At 45.0% G+C, this 20,603-nt stretch overlaps 1 protein-coding gene across 1 annotated transcript in view; it reads right to left on the bottom strand.

The window, feature by feature from the left end:
* MAMDC2 (MAM domain containing 2) overlaps positions 1-19,498 on the bottom strand; it is a gene marked incomplete at its 5' end in the record, with an annotated part of 133,303 nt that extends 113,805 nt beyond the window's left edge. The window contains 2 exons of the mRNA XM_081103135.1: positions 18,993-19,106; positions 19,465-19,498. Coding sequence (XP_080959261.1) covers positions 18,993-19,106; positions 19,465-19,498 — 148 coding nt within the window. The remainder of the gene's footprint in view (positions 1-18,992; positions 19,107-19,464) is intronic.
* Between the last annotated feature and the right edge of the window lie 1,105 nt (positions 19,499-20,603).

The following is a 20,603-nucleotide window of genomic DNA, read 5'->3' as shown; positions in this document are numbered from 1 at the left end:
AATTCTATGCCCAAAAATGCAACCGTTTTCAGTCAGCTCAGCAGAGGAAGGACATTGGCATATTACTTTGTGCTCCTAGAGATAAACATTCACAAATGACTTCATGGAGAGTCATGAAACTTGGCTCCCGCAGCCAAAGGGAAACTGCTCTTTTCTTGCCAAAATCACCAAAAATCTTTATATTGCTAAATCCAATGGTTTATCTTTGTCTTTATCTTATTTCTCAGCTACATTCAACATAGATGGACACTCTCACCTGAATACACTCTGTTCTTTTGGCTTCTAAGGCATCCCTGTCTTGACTTGCCTTCTACCTACCTGGCCATCTCATTTCAGTCCTCTTCCTCCACTCTAACTCCTGGAATATCCCCAGGGCTTATACCTCTATCTTCTCTCTCTTCTTTACCTATACTATCTTCCGAGCTGATCATCCAGACCTGGGCATTAAATACTAGTTGCCTGCTGATAATCCCCAAATTTATTTCTCACCCCCAGACATCTACTCTGAACTCCAGACTCCCATATTAAGTCCTCTACTGAACATTTGCATTTAAAGTTCTATCAAGGGCCTCACATGTAACATGTCAAATCAGAACACTGGATTTCCCTGCCCCCACAATGGCCCTCTCTCCTCTGTTCCTCTCCCAGTCTTCTCCATCCCTCTAATGGCACCACTATCCATCCAGTTGCCTGAGTCAATTACCTAGAAATCATTCTTGATTCTCCTTACTTCCCACACCCATTATGTTAGTAAATCCTTTTGGCTTACCTCCAGAATGTATCTCAAATCCATTCTTCAAGTCTACAACCTCTACCAGAATCAAAACCACAATAATATCTTGCCTACATTACTGCAAAGGCTGGTTTCCTAACTTCCAGCCTCATTCACTCTTCTATTCTTTTTTAAAATGAAGTATTTATTAGTATGTTTAAAAAAACATATTTTTATTGATTTAGAGAGGAAGGGAGAGGGGGAGAGAGAAACATCAATGATGAGAGAGAATCATTGATTAGCCACCTCCTGCACACCCCACACTGGGGATGGAGCCCGCAACCGGGGCATGTGCCCTGACCAGGAATCAAATCTCGACCTCCTGGTTCATAGGTCGATGCTCAACCACTGAGCAACACCAGCCGGGCTAGTATGTCTTTTTGGAGTAGATTCTCATACCCCAGGTCTGAAAAGAAATTCCACACAGAAATCGTGTTCAAATTTATTCTCCACAAAGCAGCAGGGTGATCCTTTGAAATAGAATTCATACTTAAATCCCTTCAATGGCTGCCCATTTTAACTAGATTAAAAAACAAAGTCCTCACCATGGCCTGAACATCTCCCCAAGTCTGGTCCTGTCTGCCTCTCAACCTCTCTCCTTAGCTCACTATGCTCTGCCACACTGGCCTTCCTATTGTTTCTCCATCACATGCAGTTCATCCCTACCCTCAGGGCCTTTGCACTGCCCACTGTCCACCTACAATACTCTCCATTCTCTCTGGTGAATGGCTGCTCTTCCTCTTCACTGTATTCTCAGTTCAATGTCAACTCTCCAGAGAAGCTCTCCAACCACTAAGAGTCAGTCCCATCCCTCGTCCTCTTCCATCACCCTCTTTTCATTTTATTCATAATGTACCTGAATTTGACTTTATTTCTTTGTTTGTATTCATTGCCAAAATTTCCCACCAAATTTTAAGCTCCTCAAGGGCAGGGCTATAGCTGTCTTCTGGACTCCCAAGAAGTCAGAGTGACCTTTACAAAACAAGTCATATCAGGTCATTGTTTGCTCAAAACTGCCAGAGGCTCTCAATCTCTCTCAGAAAAATGTCTAAAGTGCTTCCCTGCCCTAACTGGTTTGGCTCAGTGGATAGAGCGCTGGCCTGTGGACTGAAGGGTCCCGGGTTCGATTCCGGTCGAGGGCATGTACCTTGGTTGCGGGCACATCCCCAGTGGGAGGTGTGCAGGAGGCAGCTTATCGATGTTTCTCTCTCATCGATGTTTCTAACTCTCTATCCCTCTCCCTTCCTCTCTGTAAAAATCAATAAAATATTTAAAAAATAAATAAAGTGCTTCCCATGCACTAGGCTGACTCGATCTGGCCCCATATGCCCTCTTCTCCTCTCATTGTCAACCTCTCTCACTCAGCTACAACCACACTGACTTCCCTGCCATTTCCCAAACACAGCATGTGCGGCACTCATCCTCCCTCTCATTCCAGCCTCTGGTCAAACGTTTCCTCGCCAAGGATTCTTTTCCTGCCCACCTGAGCCAAACAGCCTGCCCCCTCTCTCCATAACACGTATACCACCTGTCATGCCATACTGTTGTTTGTTGCATCATTTATCTTAACCCACTCTCCACACACATATCCATGGAGATGAACTATTATTTTTTTCACTATTGAATTCCAATCACCTGGCATATGGAGGTCCTCAGAAGATATTTGTTGAATGAATGGGTAACATGGTCTTGCTGAAAACTGCTGAGTCTTTCTAGATTGGGCCTGTCTAGATAGATTGTACCTAAGCAGTAGAAAGATTTATTCTGATGGAAACTGCTCCTTCTTTTCAACATCTGGGCCCACAGCAACGACACCTGTGCTCAGTGAAGAAGGCCACACCTGAAGGAGGGAAGGCTCCTTGGCCCAGTCCCTGCTGCCACAGTGGCAGGGGTGCCTCCTTCCCCCTACATTTCAGCTTGCAGTCAGTCTGAACATTTGTAGACTTGAAGCCTGCTTTCCACATTCTAATTCTATTGACTTTGGGAGACATGTCTTTGGAGAGAAACTAAAGTTGCCGTGAGAGGGCTATGTCCAGAGCCTGGCTGCTGAAAGGAGGGGCTGCCCAATGTACACTCAGGCCCCAGGTTTCTGTCTTAATGTTACTGCGGACAGCGGTGCAATGGCATTCCACTTACAGACTCCTCATTTGGCGCTCTTCCAACTACAAACAGGGCAAACAGCATGGAAAAAGTAGGCTTAGCTTAAGTAAGCTTACCTTAAAGCACTAGTCCTTTTACACACAGAAGGGCTAGTGCTTTAAGTTTGATATAAAGCTTTTTATGACTAAAAAGCTTAATGTTGATGTTAGATATAAATTTAATATGCTCAAAATTCAAGTATTCTTGTTCCTACAGCCCATCTCCTACAATCCAATTAATACATTCACAAATATTTACTGTGCTTCTTACTATCTACCTGGCCCTGGTGGAGGGGTGGGACAGTAGGGGAGAGAGTGACATATGTAGGTATATGTACATATTTATAAATCTTACACATCCAAACAATTATTCTGATTTCTTAAAATAGCAAGAATAAGATGGGAAAAATAACAAAATAAAAGGGCAATTCCAGAAACTTAAGGATCTTAGACAATCAAAGGGCATTTGAACTTCTGCTAAGAAAATGCCCCTGATGGGCAGATTGCTGCTAAGGCTGGTAGGGAAGTTGGACTCTGGTGGCGTGTCCAGCCTTGGGTGGATGTGATGTGACCAGCTGTATCAACATCATCACGGACAGACGGACAGCAAAAGAAGGCCAAGAGCATTAGTCTACCTGATTCATCAATGAAAACTGAATGGTAACATTTCACTGGATCATTAATGGCACATTTAGCTCACCTTGAGCCAAACACCAATTCTACGGCCCATTCATTCAACACATTCTAAGTGCTCTTACAGACCGGGAACAGGCAAGGGAGGCCAAGTGCAGGGTTGGAGCTTACCTTTATTTAAAATTTTGATATTTTGACATCACAGAAGTTTGGCATTAGGTTTGCGTTTTTAAATAGTGCATTCAAATATTCTGTATCTTGATCACTGAGAGCTTTTCTGGTGTCCTCTCAAATTTTCCACCCAAGGTGAGTGCCTCGCTTGCCCTCCCCTACTCTCAGCCCTGGTTTATTTTGAAAAAGGCATTTCACTATGGCATATAGGGGATTCAGAGCAGGAAGAGATATGGATGCTAACTTCTAGAATCGTAACAGCATAATAGGAAAGAAAAGATATGTTCTTAAATAAGGCCAACAAAAGAAGAGTGGTGTTTTTGGAGAGGTTCAAAAATAATGGCAGTGCTTTGGGAGTGATGTGGCAGGAGAGATACCATGACAAGCCTTCACACCCCAGCTCAGCCACTCCTAGTGGTGACATCAGGCAGACCACTTAACCACCAGTAACTTCCGTTTCCTCACTGGTGAACTCGAGCGACTGTGGCCCAGTTCAGAGGGTGGCTGTGAGATGCAGGGCCCATGATCAGTGGCAGTGACTAGTAGTTGTGGTTCTAAGTGGGTCCATAGAACACGGATCCACAATCTCAGTTATGATGCTGGCTATGAATACCTCCATAGAGAGAAGGGTGTAGAAATGCAACACGCTATGTACATTTTTATAAGAATGCATGAGAAATATGGCCAGACACCTATTACTTGACAATTTCTTTTCAAACTGCTTCAAGGGCTCCACACTATGTCACTGGGATCTTAAACACTTGTGATGACAAGGGAGAATGTTTTCCACGTGATCTGGGGTTTGATGACTGCAATGGATTTCAGGAATCAGCTTGGCTCATCTTAGGCAGAGAAAAGAAAATTAAGACAATTGTTTGAACAATTCACACACCATCAGGACTGGGAGGAACTAGCCAGTTTTCTGAAAAACAAACAAACAAAAAAACGCTCTCAGACCACAGATTTATCCTTCACACACACAGACACACAGGCACACAGGCACAGGCACACACACTTCCGTATTCAGCACTGGGCACTGTCTTACGACTTAGGTTCTAAATGTCATATATCTTTTCTTTGTTGCAGAATTGCTGTCTACATTTGTCAAAGGAGGAAACACCATCCTGCGCTGGGTAATAAGTCTCGGCTACCCCAGTGGACCTCTCGCTCACACCAGCAGACAAGGGAGAGCAGGCGCACCTAACAGCAGGACCGAAGCGTAACTGACAGATCCGTTCCTACCTGCTGCTCCTGCCCCGACACGCCCCCGGGGAAACGCATCCCTGACACAGAACGTCTCCGTGATGCTCAAGCTCCCCTGGTATTTGTCTTCATTTAACAATGTGTCGGCCTTTGTATTTTTTGAGGTCGGCATCACCACAGGGACTAAGATTTAGTCATCTGTTCTTCCAACACTACTGGACCTGGGAGAACCCACAGTGACACAGGGAGACGGGTCCCTTGCTCACATAAAGCTTACAGTTTAACAGAGGTGACAGACAATAAACACCCACTTAAACAAAAAAAGAAAAATACCAGAGAGCTAATGTGCTCTGGAGAGAATTAAACTTGGTAGTGACCATGAGAAAGGTCAAACTGTTCAGGGAAGGAGGTACCATTTCAGTGGAGCCTGAAATTAGGAGGAGACAGCTACAGGAAGGTGTGGGGGAGGAGGGTCCCAGGCCTAGCAAATGTACTTCCCCACGTCCTCACGGAACATGATGGGAGCCAGAAACCTCTTACAAAGGACAGTCCTGCCTCCTAGGATCCCTGTGACCTAACTCTGTAGGCCTCACCTTCCTTAACTCCCAAATGAGGATGAAGAGAGGATTCACCTCACTAAGCTGCTTGGAGGATTAAATTAATGACATCATACACACAGAGCAGTTTGCAGATGAGAGAAATTGCTCCATAAGAGTTAGCTATTATTATAACGGCTATTATTATTTCTATTACAAAGATCCTTTGAGACCCCCGTGTTAAGGGAGAGTAGGAAAAAAGAGGTAAAATAACAGAGTGGTTATTTTCTTAGTCTTTGGAGACAAACGTAGGTTAAAATCCAGGCTCCATTAATTACTTGCTCCCTCATTTTGGGACTGTTAAAAAAAATCTCTAAAGCTCAGTTTTTTTCATCTGTAATGAGCATCTTCCTCATTAGGTCACTGTAAGGATTATACACATAAGGTATCTAGCACAGTGCTTGGCATATAGTAATTGCTCAATAAATGTTACATAAAAAGAATTGTTACTATTCATTTTTCTACTAGGTTTTCTGGCTCAGTGCCAACATAATCACACAGGGTTCAATAAAAGCTTGCAAATGCCACACTGGTCTTTGAGTTTGTTTTAGCAACCCTGAAATGAGATCTTTAAAATCAAGATCTGAAATGAGATCTTGATTCATTAAAAAACAATGAAAGGATGAACATAAAACATGATCACTGATGTGTCTATTCCTGAAATATTTAAATAAAACATGCCAGTCATCAGCCTCGGCTCCCAGCGGAGGGCACTTTGATGGCGTGTCATTCTGTGATGCACCTGGTGGCTGGTGATGGCGAATAAAAGGCGATGGAAACCGAATCCCTGCAGTTCCCCCTGCAAAAAGCCTTTTGCTTTTATCAAATGTTTCCAAGGAAAAGTTCTTAAATCATGAGTCTCAAACGCAGCATCTTTGGTGCATGACCGTGATTCACTGCCCATTTGGAGGGAATGATGGTGAATATTATGTTTTTCCAAGACCTGTTACATTTTCTAAGAATTCTTAGACTACTAGACTAATATTATGCTCAGCAAGAGATCGCTCATAAATGTCTCCAAACTTATTTTATGACAGGAATATAGTCAAGAAAATACAAATGACTTCCTGATAATCAAAATGAGGAATAAATGGAGTTAATTAAAAATATAAACCATTTTGCACCCTTTGCGTCTTCGAACAGTTTTTGCTGTGAGTAGCTGAGTTGCGGAGAGGCAAGAGGCTTGAGAGCTATGCGGAGGGACAGAGAAACTTCTCAGCATTTCAGCTGTTTCAATTGTTACACAAAACAGCCACCCTCCTCCTCTCTCAAAAATGGCCAAACAGCCTACTTGACAAACTGCAAGGCCACCTGGATGAAACTTGCGCAGGACATTGTTGGTAATTCTGGGTATGTTCTTTAAGTGAGGGATGATCTAAAAACTTGAGATTCGTGTTCTACATTTAACAGAATTTCCTTTTGAATTCAATACTCTTTAAAACATCTGTGCATGGAAAGCAGATAAGTCCCAGTCCACAAGCCCAAGATTAAGAATGAGTCATCTCTGACATCAGTTCTCCTTTATTAGATAATATTTAGTAGAGAACTATGTGTAGGTAGTTTGTTGAGTTTTTATGTTGACAACAAGATGGAAATCTGTAGGGCTAATACTATAAACCCAGAATATATTGGGGTGTTTCCCCCCCAGTTATTTCTAAGTGTTAAATGTGCGTTCAAAAGGAGTCTGCTCTTGCATGTTGATTCTTTAAAAAATAACAAAAAGGTACCCATATTCAATTCACATTTTCTTCATCAGAATTTGTGGGAAAGTTTGCAAAAACAATGATATCATTCAGAGGCTAATTCCAGATTTTCAAAATTTGTAATGGAAAACCAGAGTTTCCATAAAGCTTATATTGTTAAATTGGCCAATGCAGGGTCAATGCAGACTTAAAAAGAAAATTCCCCAACAGTCTATTACCCATTTTTAATAAAGTCACAAAATAGAAGCAATCTGTAGAAGCTTTAAAAAAAAAAGTCCTTAAGTTATAGTTTCAGATTAAATGGTCTTAGTCAGAAAATACTGGTAGGCAAAGAAGGCAGTTTTCCAGTGAAGTTAAAGCATATTAAAGTCATCTTCATTATAAGCCTGGCCCCAAATAACACTTCAGCTCTCCTTGGCAGTCAGGCAAAAGGTTTTCAAATAAGGACTGGAAATTCCTCTCGGCATCGAGCTAAGTTATATATCTCTTTGCTGTATAGCAATATTGCCATTCTGTTAAGAGTAACAATAAAGAAGTACCGCAATGCTTGTCTAGTAGGGCAACCAGCTTGCAAAAACACATTTATCTCAGTTCTCTTTTAACTCGTTCACAGTAAGAATGGATGAATTCGAAGTTTAGGAGTATTCCTTAGGACTGCCAAAGTATGCTAGGTCAAACTGTAAATTTTCCCTGAAGTTCTCTGCCAAAATTACGCTGAGGACTGAGAAGAGACTCCTTCAAATGTTTCCAAGAGTAAACTTTAATCTATTATGGAAAAAAAAATAAGTAAAATGACGTTGCCCTGTCTGTGCTTGATGCCTGTTTGATTCCCAAGGCTCAGCGCCACATGGAGGCACACTAGTTGCAGCCGAGGCCTAGAACTCAGGGAAGGAGCTGGAATGTTGGGACATCAAATATTTGGCAGCAGGTTCCCACTAACCCCACAGTGGCATAAATCTTGCAGGTCTGTCTTCCTTGGTGTTGGCCTCTGGAAGTAACAAAAGGGTTGTCCTACTCACTGATAGGAGGGAGTGTACAGCCAAGTGCAGCTCCAGTCTTTGAAGTCAGGTGGGCTTGGGTAGAAACCCTGACTCCGTGTTGCCTTGAGCATGTTACCTTCATCTCTGTGTCTCATCCTTCCTCATCTGTAAAATGCTGAGAATAACCACCTCCAGGACCACTGTGAAGGTTAGACATGATGATAATAAACACAGTGGCAGGTACCATAAAATGCTACCTGTGGCCCTGGCTGGTTTGGCTCAGTAGATAGAGCATGGGCCTGAGGACTGAAGGGCTCCAGGTTCGATTCCAGTCAAGGGCACATGCCCGGATTGCAGGCTCAATCCTTAGTAGGGGGCATCATTGATGTTCCTATCTCTCCCTCTCCTTTCTTCTCTGAAATCAATAAAAACATTTTTAAAAAAATGCTACCTGTGGTTCACAGACTCTGGCTGCGTAGGAAGTTATTATGCTACTATTTCATTAGTTTTCACTTCACATTTCTCATTGGGAACTATTTCTATAACAGAAATGGAATATGTTATGCTATTAAAATTTCCTTATAACATAAATGGAATATGCTATGCTATTAAAATTTCCTTATACCCCAAGCATTCTCCTAGAGCTTATAGAGATTTTTTAATAACTATGTTCCAGGATGTATCATAATTACCACATATTCAGCCCAATCTCCCACATCTTCTGCATTTATAGCAAAAATAAAATTTTGCACATTTTGAGGTTGACACTCAAGTGTTATTTTTCCCCTCCATTGACCCCTTCTAGCCTGCCCCTGCCTCCCACCCAGGCCTTCACCACCCTATTGTCCGTGTCCATGGGTTATGCATATATGCATACAAGATCTTTGGTTGACCACTTCCCACCCACCCACCCTCTCCTGCCTTCCCTCTGAGATTCCACAGTCTGTTCCATGCTTCTATGTCTCTGGATCTATCTTTGTTCAACAGTTTATTTTGTTCATTAGATTCCACATATGAGTGAGATTATGTGATACTTGTCTTTCTCTGACTGGCTTATTTCGCTTAGCATAATACTCTCCAGGTCCCTCCATGCTGTCTCAAAAGGTAAGAGGCCCTTCTATTTTACTGCTGCATACTATTCCATAGTATAAATGTACCACAACTTTTTTATCCACTCATCTACTGATGTGCACTTGGGCAGTTTCCAGATCTTAGCTATTGTAAATGTGCTGCTATGAACATAGGGATGTATACATTCTTTCTGATTGGTGTTTTGGGTTTCTTAGGATATATTCCTAGAAATGGAATCACTGGGTCCAATGGCAGGACCATATTTAATTTTTTAAGGACATTCAATACTGTTTTCCATAATGGCTGCACCAAGCTGCAGTCTCACTAGCAGTGTACTAGGGTTCTCTTTTCTCCACATCCTCGCCAGCACTTGTCATTTGTTGATTTGTTGATAGTAGCCATTCTTACAGGTGTGAAGTGATATCTCATTGTCATTTAAATTTGCATCTCTCTGATGGCCAGTGACTTTGAGCATTTTTTTTCATATGTCTCTTGGCCACCTGTATGACACTCAAGTTTTATTGAACCAGTTTGGACAGGGCTCTTGGGTTATGTGGGCCGAAGAAATTTGCATATTCTAGGGGTTTCTGAATTGTCAGTGTGGAAATTGGGTCTAAGACAGAGTGAGTGAGGCAGCCCCCTTCTCTACTAAGTCTTCTTTCTTTACAGGTCCCTTCCTCTCACTTCATAAACAAGCTCAAGTCTCCCCTTCTTAAAAAGCAATGCAAGGGGGGAGGGTGGTAAGAGATCAACCAAAGGACTTGTATGCATGCATATAAGCATGACCAATGGACACAGACAGTAGGAAGGCGAGGGTATGTGCTGGGGGGCGGGAGTGGGTGGGGAAAGGTCAATGGGGGGAAAAGGATACATACTAGTATGAAATACTTTCAACAATAAAGAATTTAATTTTTTTAAAGCAAAGCAAAACAAAATAAAAACAAAAACCCTTCTTCTCATGTTTCTTTGTAGATATGGTTGAACCTCTCTCTAAGGGAGTACATCCAAACTTCTTTGCTGGGAATTCCTTGCCAACTGTCTACATTTGCCCTCATCATTCCCCTGAAACTTCACTCATTCATTTCCAACCAACAAGGCTCACTGTGTCCATCTCTCTGTTGCTCTGCATCCTATGGATCACATCCTGCTTCTGAAACTCCTAATGCTTTCAGGCAGTGGCCCTGCACTTCCCTAATTCTCCCCATACAAGTCTGGTTCCTTCTGTTTCTCTCATTCCACCATTCCCATCCTCTGCCTAATCCTTAAACATGAGTTTAAGGCTCTGCCCTCAACCTCCTGCTGTTGTCACTTTATACATTCATCTTGGGTGATCTTATCTCTGCTCAAAATTTCAACCACTATCTTTATGCTGAAGATTCCTGCAGCCATAGTCCCACCCTGACTGTATTTGACCTTCAGATTCTTATATCAAAGGCCTGCTGGACACCTCCACCTGGATGTTTCCCAGGCAACTCAGAACTGGACACATCTTCTACCCTAACAAATGATAATAAATGTATGTGGCAGGTACCATGAAAGGCTACCTATGGATCACAGACTCTGGCTGCATAGGAAGCTATTGTGTAACTATCTCATTAGGTTTCACTTCACACTTCTCATTATGAACTATTCCTATAACAGAAATTTGACATTTTCTCAACTTTTGGCACCATGCAACAAACGGGTACTCAAATTAAAAATTTGGGAGTCACTCTCCACTCACTGACTCATTGCTCCCACCTAATCAGTCACCAAATCCTGTCAATTTAGTTCCCTTTTGGTGTTTTGTTTACTCCCTCCCTTTCACCCCTCCTATTTCACCTGTCCTGTTTTAAGTCCGCATCATCTCTCACTGGGTAGTCCCCTAACTAGCCTCCCAGTGCCAATCTCATCCCTCTCACGTCAACCCTCCTCACAGCTGCTGGTCTGGAGAGCAGGCCACATACTACTCATTGTCTGCAGGATCATGAACAGGAGGTCCAGCAGGTCAGTGACAAATGTCCAGCGGCAAAGTCACACAAATGGTTCCTCCAGTAGGATCTTGCCTACACTTTGCATCTCTTTATTATTGCCCAATGTATATCTCTCTAGACTTCCTATTGATTCTGAAAGCTAATGGGCGCCTTTCCCATAAACTCCTTTTTCTGCTGGAACAGCCAACTGATGCTGTTTGCTGTGAAGATCTTTGAGTAGCATACAGTTCCATGTGCTCCCACCATAATTACAGATTTGTGTTTCCTCCTATTGGTCTTCTGCTGCCACCAAAGACAGGGACCATGACCACCTCTGTACTTCCTGTTCTCTGTTCACTTCAACTACTAATCTAGTTCCTGATGGATAGCCAGCGCTCAAATGCTTGTTGATAGACTGAATAGTAGGAGCTTTTTCTGTAAAGGATGTGATTCATTCTGGATACTGTGAAGTTATGACATGGTACTACTTGCTTTGCTTTATCATCTTATTCTTAGCCTCAGAATACCCAAAAACACAAAAAACTTTTTCACAAAGTAGAGAAAGTATATATACTGGCAGACCTCACTCAATCACAAACCCAATCCATTGGTCTCTGCATCAGTCACATCAGTGTGCAAGAGATTCTTTTAGGAGCAGACAAATATCTCTACTGACTTTTACCCATCAAGGTGGGTACCACTGAAGCCTCACACTCGAGCTCTTGGAAACTAACAGCTCTCAAAAGCTAGTTCAAAGTGCCAAAAATGCCTTTTCAGATCAAGCAGTGTCACTCTCGAGGTTGCTTTGTGACTGTTTGTGATGGCAGAGGATCAAGGGACTCAGGCAAGCCTCACAGCTAAATAACCCACAGGCTATTTGTCCATGGTATGACAGACCACATATTGGTGAGACAAGCTGAAATACTGCTTCAGCATTATATCCAGAAATTACAACATTAGCCTCCAAAGTCTTTGAAGTCCTATGATAGGAAGGATTATGAAACACAACCTCTTTCTCTACAGGGAAAAAATGTCCAGGCTTTTCAAGAGCTTTAGACATTGATTAAATCCAAAGTGTTTGTTGATACCACATATTGTTTATCAGGTGCGGTGGGAGGATGTGGTTCCTATTCTGAAAGATGCAACACTCTGATGAGGTAAAGGGGTTGGGGACTCTGATAGGAGACACCAATAAGGTTTACAAGGTGGAAAGTGGAATGAAGAGAGACAAGGGAAGGCAGAGAAGTAAGGGAAGGGAGAGGTTCATTGACTTGGGCAACTCAGGGAATGCTTCAACAAAGAGCTGGATCTTAAAGTATGAATAGGATTTAAATAGGCTAAGATGGAGCAGAATAATACAGGTGTTGAAAACAATGCAACTAGAGCAAGGAGGCCTTAAAGTCAAGGGTGTGTTGAGTGAATTGCACATTAGGAATTAATGAGAGGGCAGAGTAAAAATGTAATTTGGGGCAAATCATGAAGCGTCTTGAGTGCCAAGCTAGGCATTTTGCACTTTACCCTGAGGGTAACTGATAATTATCAAGGCATTTTTTAACAACCCCTTGACAAGAGGGCATTGCTTCTTTCTTACTTCTGGAAGGGTGGGGAGTTGGCCGTCATTCTAAGGCACTGTCCTCAACCCTGGCTATACATTGGAAAAACCTAAGGAGTTTATTTATTGTGTTTGCTTTTTTTGTGAACAATGCCAAGTCTGGCCCCACTTTGAGCCAAATAAATCAGAATCTCTTGGTGGAGGGCCTGGATATGACTCTTTTTAAAAAACTACTTAGGTGTTTTTAATGTCCAGTCAAAGTTACGTACCACTAGCCTAATGCATAGGTATAAGATTTTATTTATAAAGTTTTAGTTTTGGTCGGGAATGCTTCGCTGACATTAAGTATGACATTATGCTATGCTTACTTAGGTATGGCCTAATGGATATAATAGACATTTCTGATGTACTGTGAAAGTTTCTTGCCCTTAAATAACCTTATCATTTATCACCTGTAATATGTTTTTCTGTGTTAAGCACTACCTCCTATCTGCAGTGGGAAAACTGGTAGATATGAAAATCAGGGTTGACCGGCCAAGATGCCCAAACATGTTCCACCACCTGCTGGCCCTACTTTTTGAGACATCCATGCCTTCTGAACAAAACTGGATTTCACTCAAATTCTTAAAAATCAAATATTGTTTGTAAGAAAAGTGGGTGACCTACCAAAGAGATTCTGAGACCTTTTAAGAGTACTGTAGCCCAAGAGGCGACTCACAAAACATGCTAACTGCAGGCTAAGAGACTGAAAATGGCAATGAAGACAGAAAGTCCTATGGCAAGAAATTATATTTTCCTCCCCATACATTGTGATCACAGCTGACTTCTGCAATTATGAGAAAGGGAACCTCCTAAAAATCCGCAGGCACCTTGTTGGGGATCAGACCAGGAGCTGGTGGCTTCCCATTGAGCAACTCTAACTCAAGCAGTGAGGAACCCAGACTGGGTGTTGGCCTTGGTAAGTGGGAGTTTGACCAGACAGAACCTATGGCCAGAGAAGTCAGTCAGGCAAAGCGGAGCAGGCAGATATGACTAGTCCAGGCAGTTTAAATCCCAAGTGGAGGGTTCAGGCAAGAGAGCTCAAGACCCTGGACCAGTGGTCGGCAAACTGCGGCTTGCGAGCCACATGCGGCTCTTTGGCCCCTTGAGTGTGGCTCTTCCACAAAATACTGACTTCTGCGCATGGGCCACGAAGTTTCAATCGCACTATACATGCGTGCCCGCATGTGGTATTTTGTGGAAGAGCCATAGTCAAGGGGCCAAAGAGCCGCATGTGGCTTGAGAGCCACAGTTTGCTGACCACTGCCCTAGACTGACTGACAGGGAGGCCAAGGGTTAGGGACCTGCCAAAGAGCTTAGGAGATGAGAGATGAGTTTGGCGAGGCATATCATAGAAGGCACCAGCACCATCAACCATGGAGCATGATTGATGCTGAGGCACCAGCTCTGTGGAGGGATACGTAGGGAAGAGCAGCCTAGGGTGGGAGAGTGATGGGGCAGGATGCAAAGGACTCGACCCAAACCAAGAATTTACGGAGAAGAGGTGTTACTAGTAAGTCATTTGGAGAGACTATCAACCAGTGAACTTGGTCCTAATACTTTATCTCCATACCTCATTCAGACATACAAAAGTTAGATGGCCCGAGAGGCTTGTGGGTGCTAAAAATAGAGGCAAATAATAAGAAAAGGAATGTTCTTCCTCTGGTTGGAATGAAGAGCAAATGGCAAAACTATAATCCAAAGAAAATGAGACTCTCCGTAGCTTCTCAGAAGCTGTGTTGGAAAGCTGTTTGGATTAGAAGAAATCATGATTGATAAAATACAAATCTAGTAATAGTGGAGTAAGAATAATAACAGGTTACATGTCTAAAGTGCTCACTATGTATTACATGTATTAATGTATTCAATCTTCACAACAATCTTACGAGAGAGGCGCTTTTATTATCTCCATTTTACAGCTGAGGAAACTGACACAGAAAGGATATGTAACTTGTTCAAGGCCACACATTATGAAAGGGCAAAGCCTGGATTCAAGCTGTCTAGCTTAGAGGTTATTATACTAACCCCTAGGCTTACATTGTTTTTCATGATAAGGAATTACCATTGAAGGTACAGAATGAACCAAGAGCACAAATGAACATGCATAAGGACCTTTTAATCATCCAATACTTCATTTACTCATTCAGCAAATTAATTCACTCAGTAAATCTTTACTGAGCATCTACTACATGCCAGTCCCTTTTCTATATGCTGAAGATTGCCGACAGGTGGGATACCCCACACATCCGGAAGAGTGAATAAATGCACCGTATGACCAAGAGTGTAGTGTTGCGTGACTCTGGTAGGCCCATATCTTTGGAACCTGTGTTCTATCATATGTATGAACTGTAACTATATCTCTTATGAAGAGTTTCCAAACTGCTATAATTAACACAAAGCTCCAGGGCCCAGGACACAGTGGAGACTGGGATGAGGCAGTGATACTGAAGGGAAGAACTGGTGAAGAACAGAGGAAATGAGAGGTTGCCATTGCCTGGGCCGTGACCATGACTGGGAGCCTGTCTGGGCCCAGCGTGCTCCTCTGTAAAATAAGACATTGCAGTGGATGATCTCCAAGGCCCACCACTAGGATCTAGGAGCCCTTGCAGAGCCAGAGCAGATCCAATGCCATGCTCAGGCACAGTGCACAACAGCCACACTCAACCTGACAGCAGCATAGCCAGGGCGGCCCGGGGAATGCCGGGTGATACTATTGCATTGACCGTCTGTCTCTCTGAGAGACATCCAAGGGACACCCTGAATGTGGGCTGCTCTCGGTCTCAACACAATGCGGGGTTGTGTTTCTGCTTAGAGGGCACCAGGAGACGCATAAGCAGGGGAGATGCAGGTTCAAGCAGGCCCAGGGGGCAGGAACTACCTTGTGAACCCCTGATTTTAAGGTGAGATGCAGAGTGGACCCCCCAGGGTCAGGAAAAGAGCGGTAATCCACAGGAAGGGAGGACTGCTCCTCCTGTTCCAGGAAGGCCCCTGGGTCCCTTGCCAGACTTTTGGCTCTAGCTGGGCTTCAAGAAATATCAGGCGGATTATCACTATTTATAATAACTGGCACATGATGCGTGCAGAACTGAAACTCAGATGGCCAAGTGACTGGAAGTATCCTCAAGATAGAAGGAAGGGATTTGGGTGAAGAAAGGAGGTGTCAGAAAGAGACGCCCGCATGTGCTCACAAAGGGATTTGGGCACCTCTGCCATGGTCACACCCCCACCCCCACCCCTTGTTATACCAAACCTCTAGCTGCCTGGATATCAGCACTTGCTCTTCATGGATTAGGCAATTTCTCGACTCCTGACCCCCACTGCTATAGAAAAAAATGCTTTCCCTACAAAAAAAATGCTTTGAATTTCATTTTTCTACCTTCTCTTAACCTGACACATTTCAGTATCTGCCTTTCCCTACTTGGGTGGCTTTGCTTTTGAAACTTCCAATTAAAAAGCAGTGCCTGGATTTGGATTTGACCCCTCCCCCTCCCTCAGTTCCTCTGAGGGTGTTAGGTTAAAGATACTAAGCCAAAATATCCAAACCTCAGAGCGAAGCCAACATCCACCTGATGACTAATTTGAATTGTGACTCTTTGGATGAAAGGTCAACTTTCTGTTCTCTAAGAATCCTCTGGCGAACGGCTGACGTGGAAATGGAACCAATGGTTTGGATTTCGGCTGAGGACCACTATGTAAAGGAGTGAATGAATAAAGACTTTTGTAGGATAAAATAGATCTCTTCTTTCCTGGATTTAATTCAAAACTGAAACATAGAAACCAGTTCAAATTTGAGTCTGACATAATCTCACTTGCCTTGGCAAGTTAGGGAAGATAAAAAAAATTCTACAAAAAAACATAGAGGAAAATTTAAAAACAAAAACAAAACACCCACCAAGGCCACCATTGGCAAAAGTAGAAAGTAGAGGAGGCTAGACTGCAGGGGCTGGTCCCCAGGACTGGTGTCACACCCTGTCTCTGGGGTGCCCCCCATGGTGGTACACAACACAAGCCAGCACACTGCCCTGCCAAACTCGCCCATCCTGTGTCCAGTGGAGAACAAGCATATTTCAAAATGGCCATGAACTAGAGACATCGGAATTGTAACTGGAGATGTGTAGAGAACTAATACTTGAAATAAACTAAAGGGTTGGACCTCCAATATAATTTTGGGCAGCTGGGAAGATATTTTGAGACAATCAACCCAGATTTGAATCTCCTGTGATGAAATTCCAATTTCTCCCTTCACTGGCCTTTAGCATTGTTCTTTCCATTGTAAATTAATCTATGGACTAAGAACATATAGATATGCCATTTGTGTGCCAAACACTGTGGGCGAAAGTCTCTGAAACCTGCAACTTTTCTTTGGTGGATACAAATGCACAGATGGAATCAGTTTCAAAGGGTTTTTGCAACCAGATGAAGGAAATTTGCAGAGAAACTTGTGAACCGCTTGCCAAATTTCAGCCCAGGGCGATTTTATTATCTTTAAGTTACCAATCTAGAAATGGGTTTATAACAGAAATTCTTAGCGATGGCTTCTCAGCAGGCAGCCACAGCAGCCGGCACACAATGAACTCTTTGCCTATCTGGAGTGGACTGTTATGTCCAAGTTCTGGTCTTTGAAAAACCCCGTCTATAATGACGGAAGCCTAACCTGCCCACCTGGAGTGCTCGAAGGAGAATGAATTCACTTCCCCAGCCAAACCAGAAGTCCTAGGACTGAGCCAGGAAGCAGTGGCCGCTAGAAGTTAGAAAGAAAGGAAACAGGAAAGCAACAGTACCTTCATTATACTATTAAACCTTAATCACCTTTTCCTATAAGCATCTTCCTGTTTGCACGGTTTAACTGCCACTGTGCAGAGGTGCCAGCTCAGCGGAGAGCACTTCCTGTGGGCCTGGGAGGCGGTGGAGTTGGGCAGGCTGTGGCATGCCACTGACCCAGGCAGCAGCCTGCTGTGAGGGGGCCACCATCCTGCCAGAGGACTGGGGGTGGGGGCTCAGGGACTGAGGCTCCTGGATGAAGGGGTGATGTTCGTTTCCTTTTCTCAGGGCCAGGACTAGAGAAGTGCCTAGGGCACAATATTGAAGGGTTTCACTCTTAGGGTCATGCAAGTGGCTCTACTGAGTGAGTTCTCCCCCTCATTAGACAGGTCAGATCTGGTCAATGCCATGTGACTGGACCAACCATTTAAATATTCGAAGACTGAGATTCCCTTCGGTGAAAATGGGGCTTAACATTACCCACCTGTGAGTGTCAGAGAAGCTAATGCAAAGCCCCAAATAGAAGCCTGGGGCAGAATAAACTGTGATTGACAGTTCCTATGTCCTAACCAGAGCTTCTGGGCTCCACCCTTCTCCAGGTTGGGTGATTGGAGGCCTGAGGACATTTGGAAAGGGGAAGGCGGTAAACTGGCCTCCTTTATGCTGCAGTGTGTGTTAAAGAAGGCTCTTTCCCCGTCCCCGTGGCCTGGGGCATCAATCCTCTAAAGGGGGTGACACAGTGAGCCAGAGAGGAAAGGAGAAGGGACTCCCCGGTGCCCGCTTTGGGCACCAGAGAACTACTTATTTTTACTAAATGAAGGGTAAGAAGATACCTCTGAAGACCCCACATTTAAACTCTGTCACTAGAACCCAAGTGGTATGCAGTGGTGAGACCACGACCAACACCCACCAGCTGAGTGGCCTCAGGCACAAGGTCATGGACTTGGTTTCCTCTTTTGCCAAGTGCTGGATTATAAATACAACAGGAATATGATGATGATGTCATGCAGCAAAACACAGAAGTCTCATCACAGAATTATGGAACCCCTCCTGCAGGGTGGGAAGAGAAGGCCCTGTCTGCCTTCCGCCACTCGCAAAGGTGTCCACAGAGGACAGAGAGGATGACTGGCAGTGGGGGACAGTCATCAGCCATGCCCCCTTTCTCCCTTCCATTATGGAGTGCTGGGGGGAGGGGCAAAACCTCAGAGCTTCTACCCCAGGCCAGGTAAACAAAGGACACCCCGCTCCTCCCCCATCTCTTCCTTGGCCATCTAGGCAGCACAGCTGAGGTTTGGAAGGAGGATCCATGACGCACACTTTTCCTTCCAAGGGGATTTAACCCCAAGATAGCATTTCCCACGTGAAAGAGCCAACCAGCAGGGCAAGTTCACCTCGGGCCCCGGTGCACCGAGTCTCCTTACCTTCCTCATTTAAAATCCACGGCCGGAACGCAAGCACGGAGTCAAAGCCACAGGTGTTCTCTTCGAAGGCGCAGGACCCAGCGGGCAGGTCCAAGGCACGGACAAGCTGCAGGGCTGCGGGCACAAAGTGAGTTTCAGTTCGGGGAGCCTTGGCACCAACTCCGGGCGCCCCTGGGAAACTACTTGGTGGAAGTGAGAGGAAGGCGTGCAGGAGGGGGCAGGTGAGGGGATGCACTACAGTTCTCCCACACCGGCGCTTCCATTGCGCGCAGGATCACCACCCCAGGCTTGGCTTGGGGAGCGAGAGAGCCGCTGCGGAGAAGTATCAGGAGGCGCCCTTGGATGGCTCAGCCCAGGGCAGCGAGCCCGGCCACTGGAGCAGCAGGAGAGGGAGCGGGTCACGAGAGCGTCCCCTGCACCGCCCCCCTCCACCCGCTCCCCCAAACACGCACACACCGGGTCCAGGCCTTACCTTGCACTGCCAGCAGGATGCCCCTTAATAGCATGGTCGCGCTTCGGGGCGGAGGACCCAGAGTGGTGTAAGCTGCCAGCCGCAGGGACGAGCTGCTCCCAGTGGAAGGGAGCGTGGGAGGCGGGGGCGCCTGGGACCGGGGCGGGAGAAGTCGAGAGGCCAAGCGTGCGCTTAAGAGCTGCTCAACTTTGCAAAGTGCTCCCAGCGCCGGGCGGAAAGCTGAAGGTGCCTAAATGGAGAGCGCAGCTTGGTCTGCTGCAGCCGCGGGTCTGACCGCGTCCCCGCCGCACAGCTGGTCCTGGGCGAGGATAGGGCTGGGCGGGGAGGAGACAACTGCACACTTTTTTTTTTTTTGAAAGGCTCGCCAGGAGTGGCTGGGAAAGGAGAGGTCGGGATGCAGTGCCTCCGCGCAAGATTTCAAAGTTTGGGACCAGATCCCTTGCCCTGGGGCTGGCCTTCCAGGAGGCGCGCTGCCCCGCCCAGCCGCGGTGGGAGCCAGCTTATTTCTGGGGACAGCCTCTCCGCATCTGGCATGGCAGTCCTGCAGGGCTGGCCTTAATTTTAACTACTTCTCCCCAGAATGGGAGGCGGCGGGATCCTCCTGGGAAAATCTAGAGGAAATTTTGGAAACTGGAGGGTGGAATAGCTTCACATCTCATGGGTTTCAGCATTCGTGGCCCGGGAACGCTAACCGTGAAATACCACCCCCAGCCCCCGTTTTCAGCCGTGGAATGTCTGGCATGCCTGGTGCTCTGCATTCCCTCTGTCCAGTGAATGGGGCATTCCTCCTCTCCAAAGAGCCATGATAAATTAACAGAAGGTTTCTAAGTTGGGACGTGGGCACGAGGGCTTACTGGGAGAGGGTTTACTGGGAGGCACCCATGTGCTGCACAGTTGCTTTGCGCACTAAGTGGGTCTTTAAAATTGTTCTCTTCCAGTACAGAAAAGCTTGTTTGTTTGTTTTCCCCCTTCTCAATCCTCATTCTAATGTTGTGCGGGCACTTTTGTGCCTAGGGTAGTGGTTCTCACACTTGAGGGTGCATCAGAATCCCCTGGAGGGCCCCACCATCAGAGTTGGTGACCCAGTAGATTGAGGGCGGGCGGGAGGTTCTGCACATTCCTAACAAATTTCCAGATGC

The sequence above is a fragment of the Myotis nattereri genome (assembly GCF_964212035.1).
Source record: "Myotis nattereri genome assembly, chromosome: 12".
NCBI lineage: Eukaryota > Metazoa > Chordata > Mammalia > Chiroptera > Vespertilionidae > Myotis > Myotis nattereri.
This window is presented reverse-complemented; position numbering and strand designations above follow the sequence as displayed.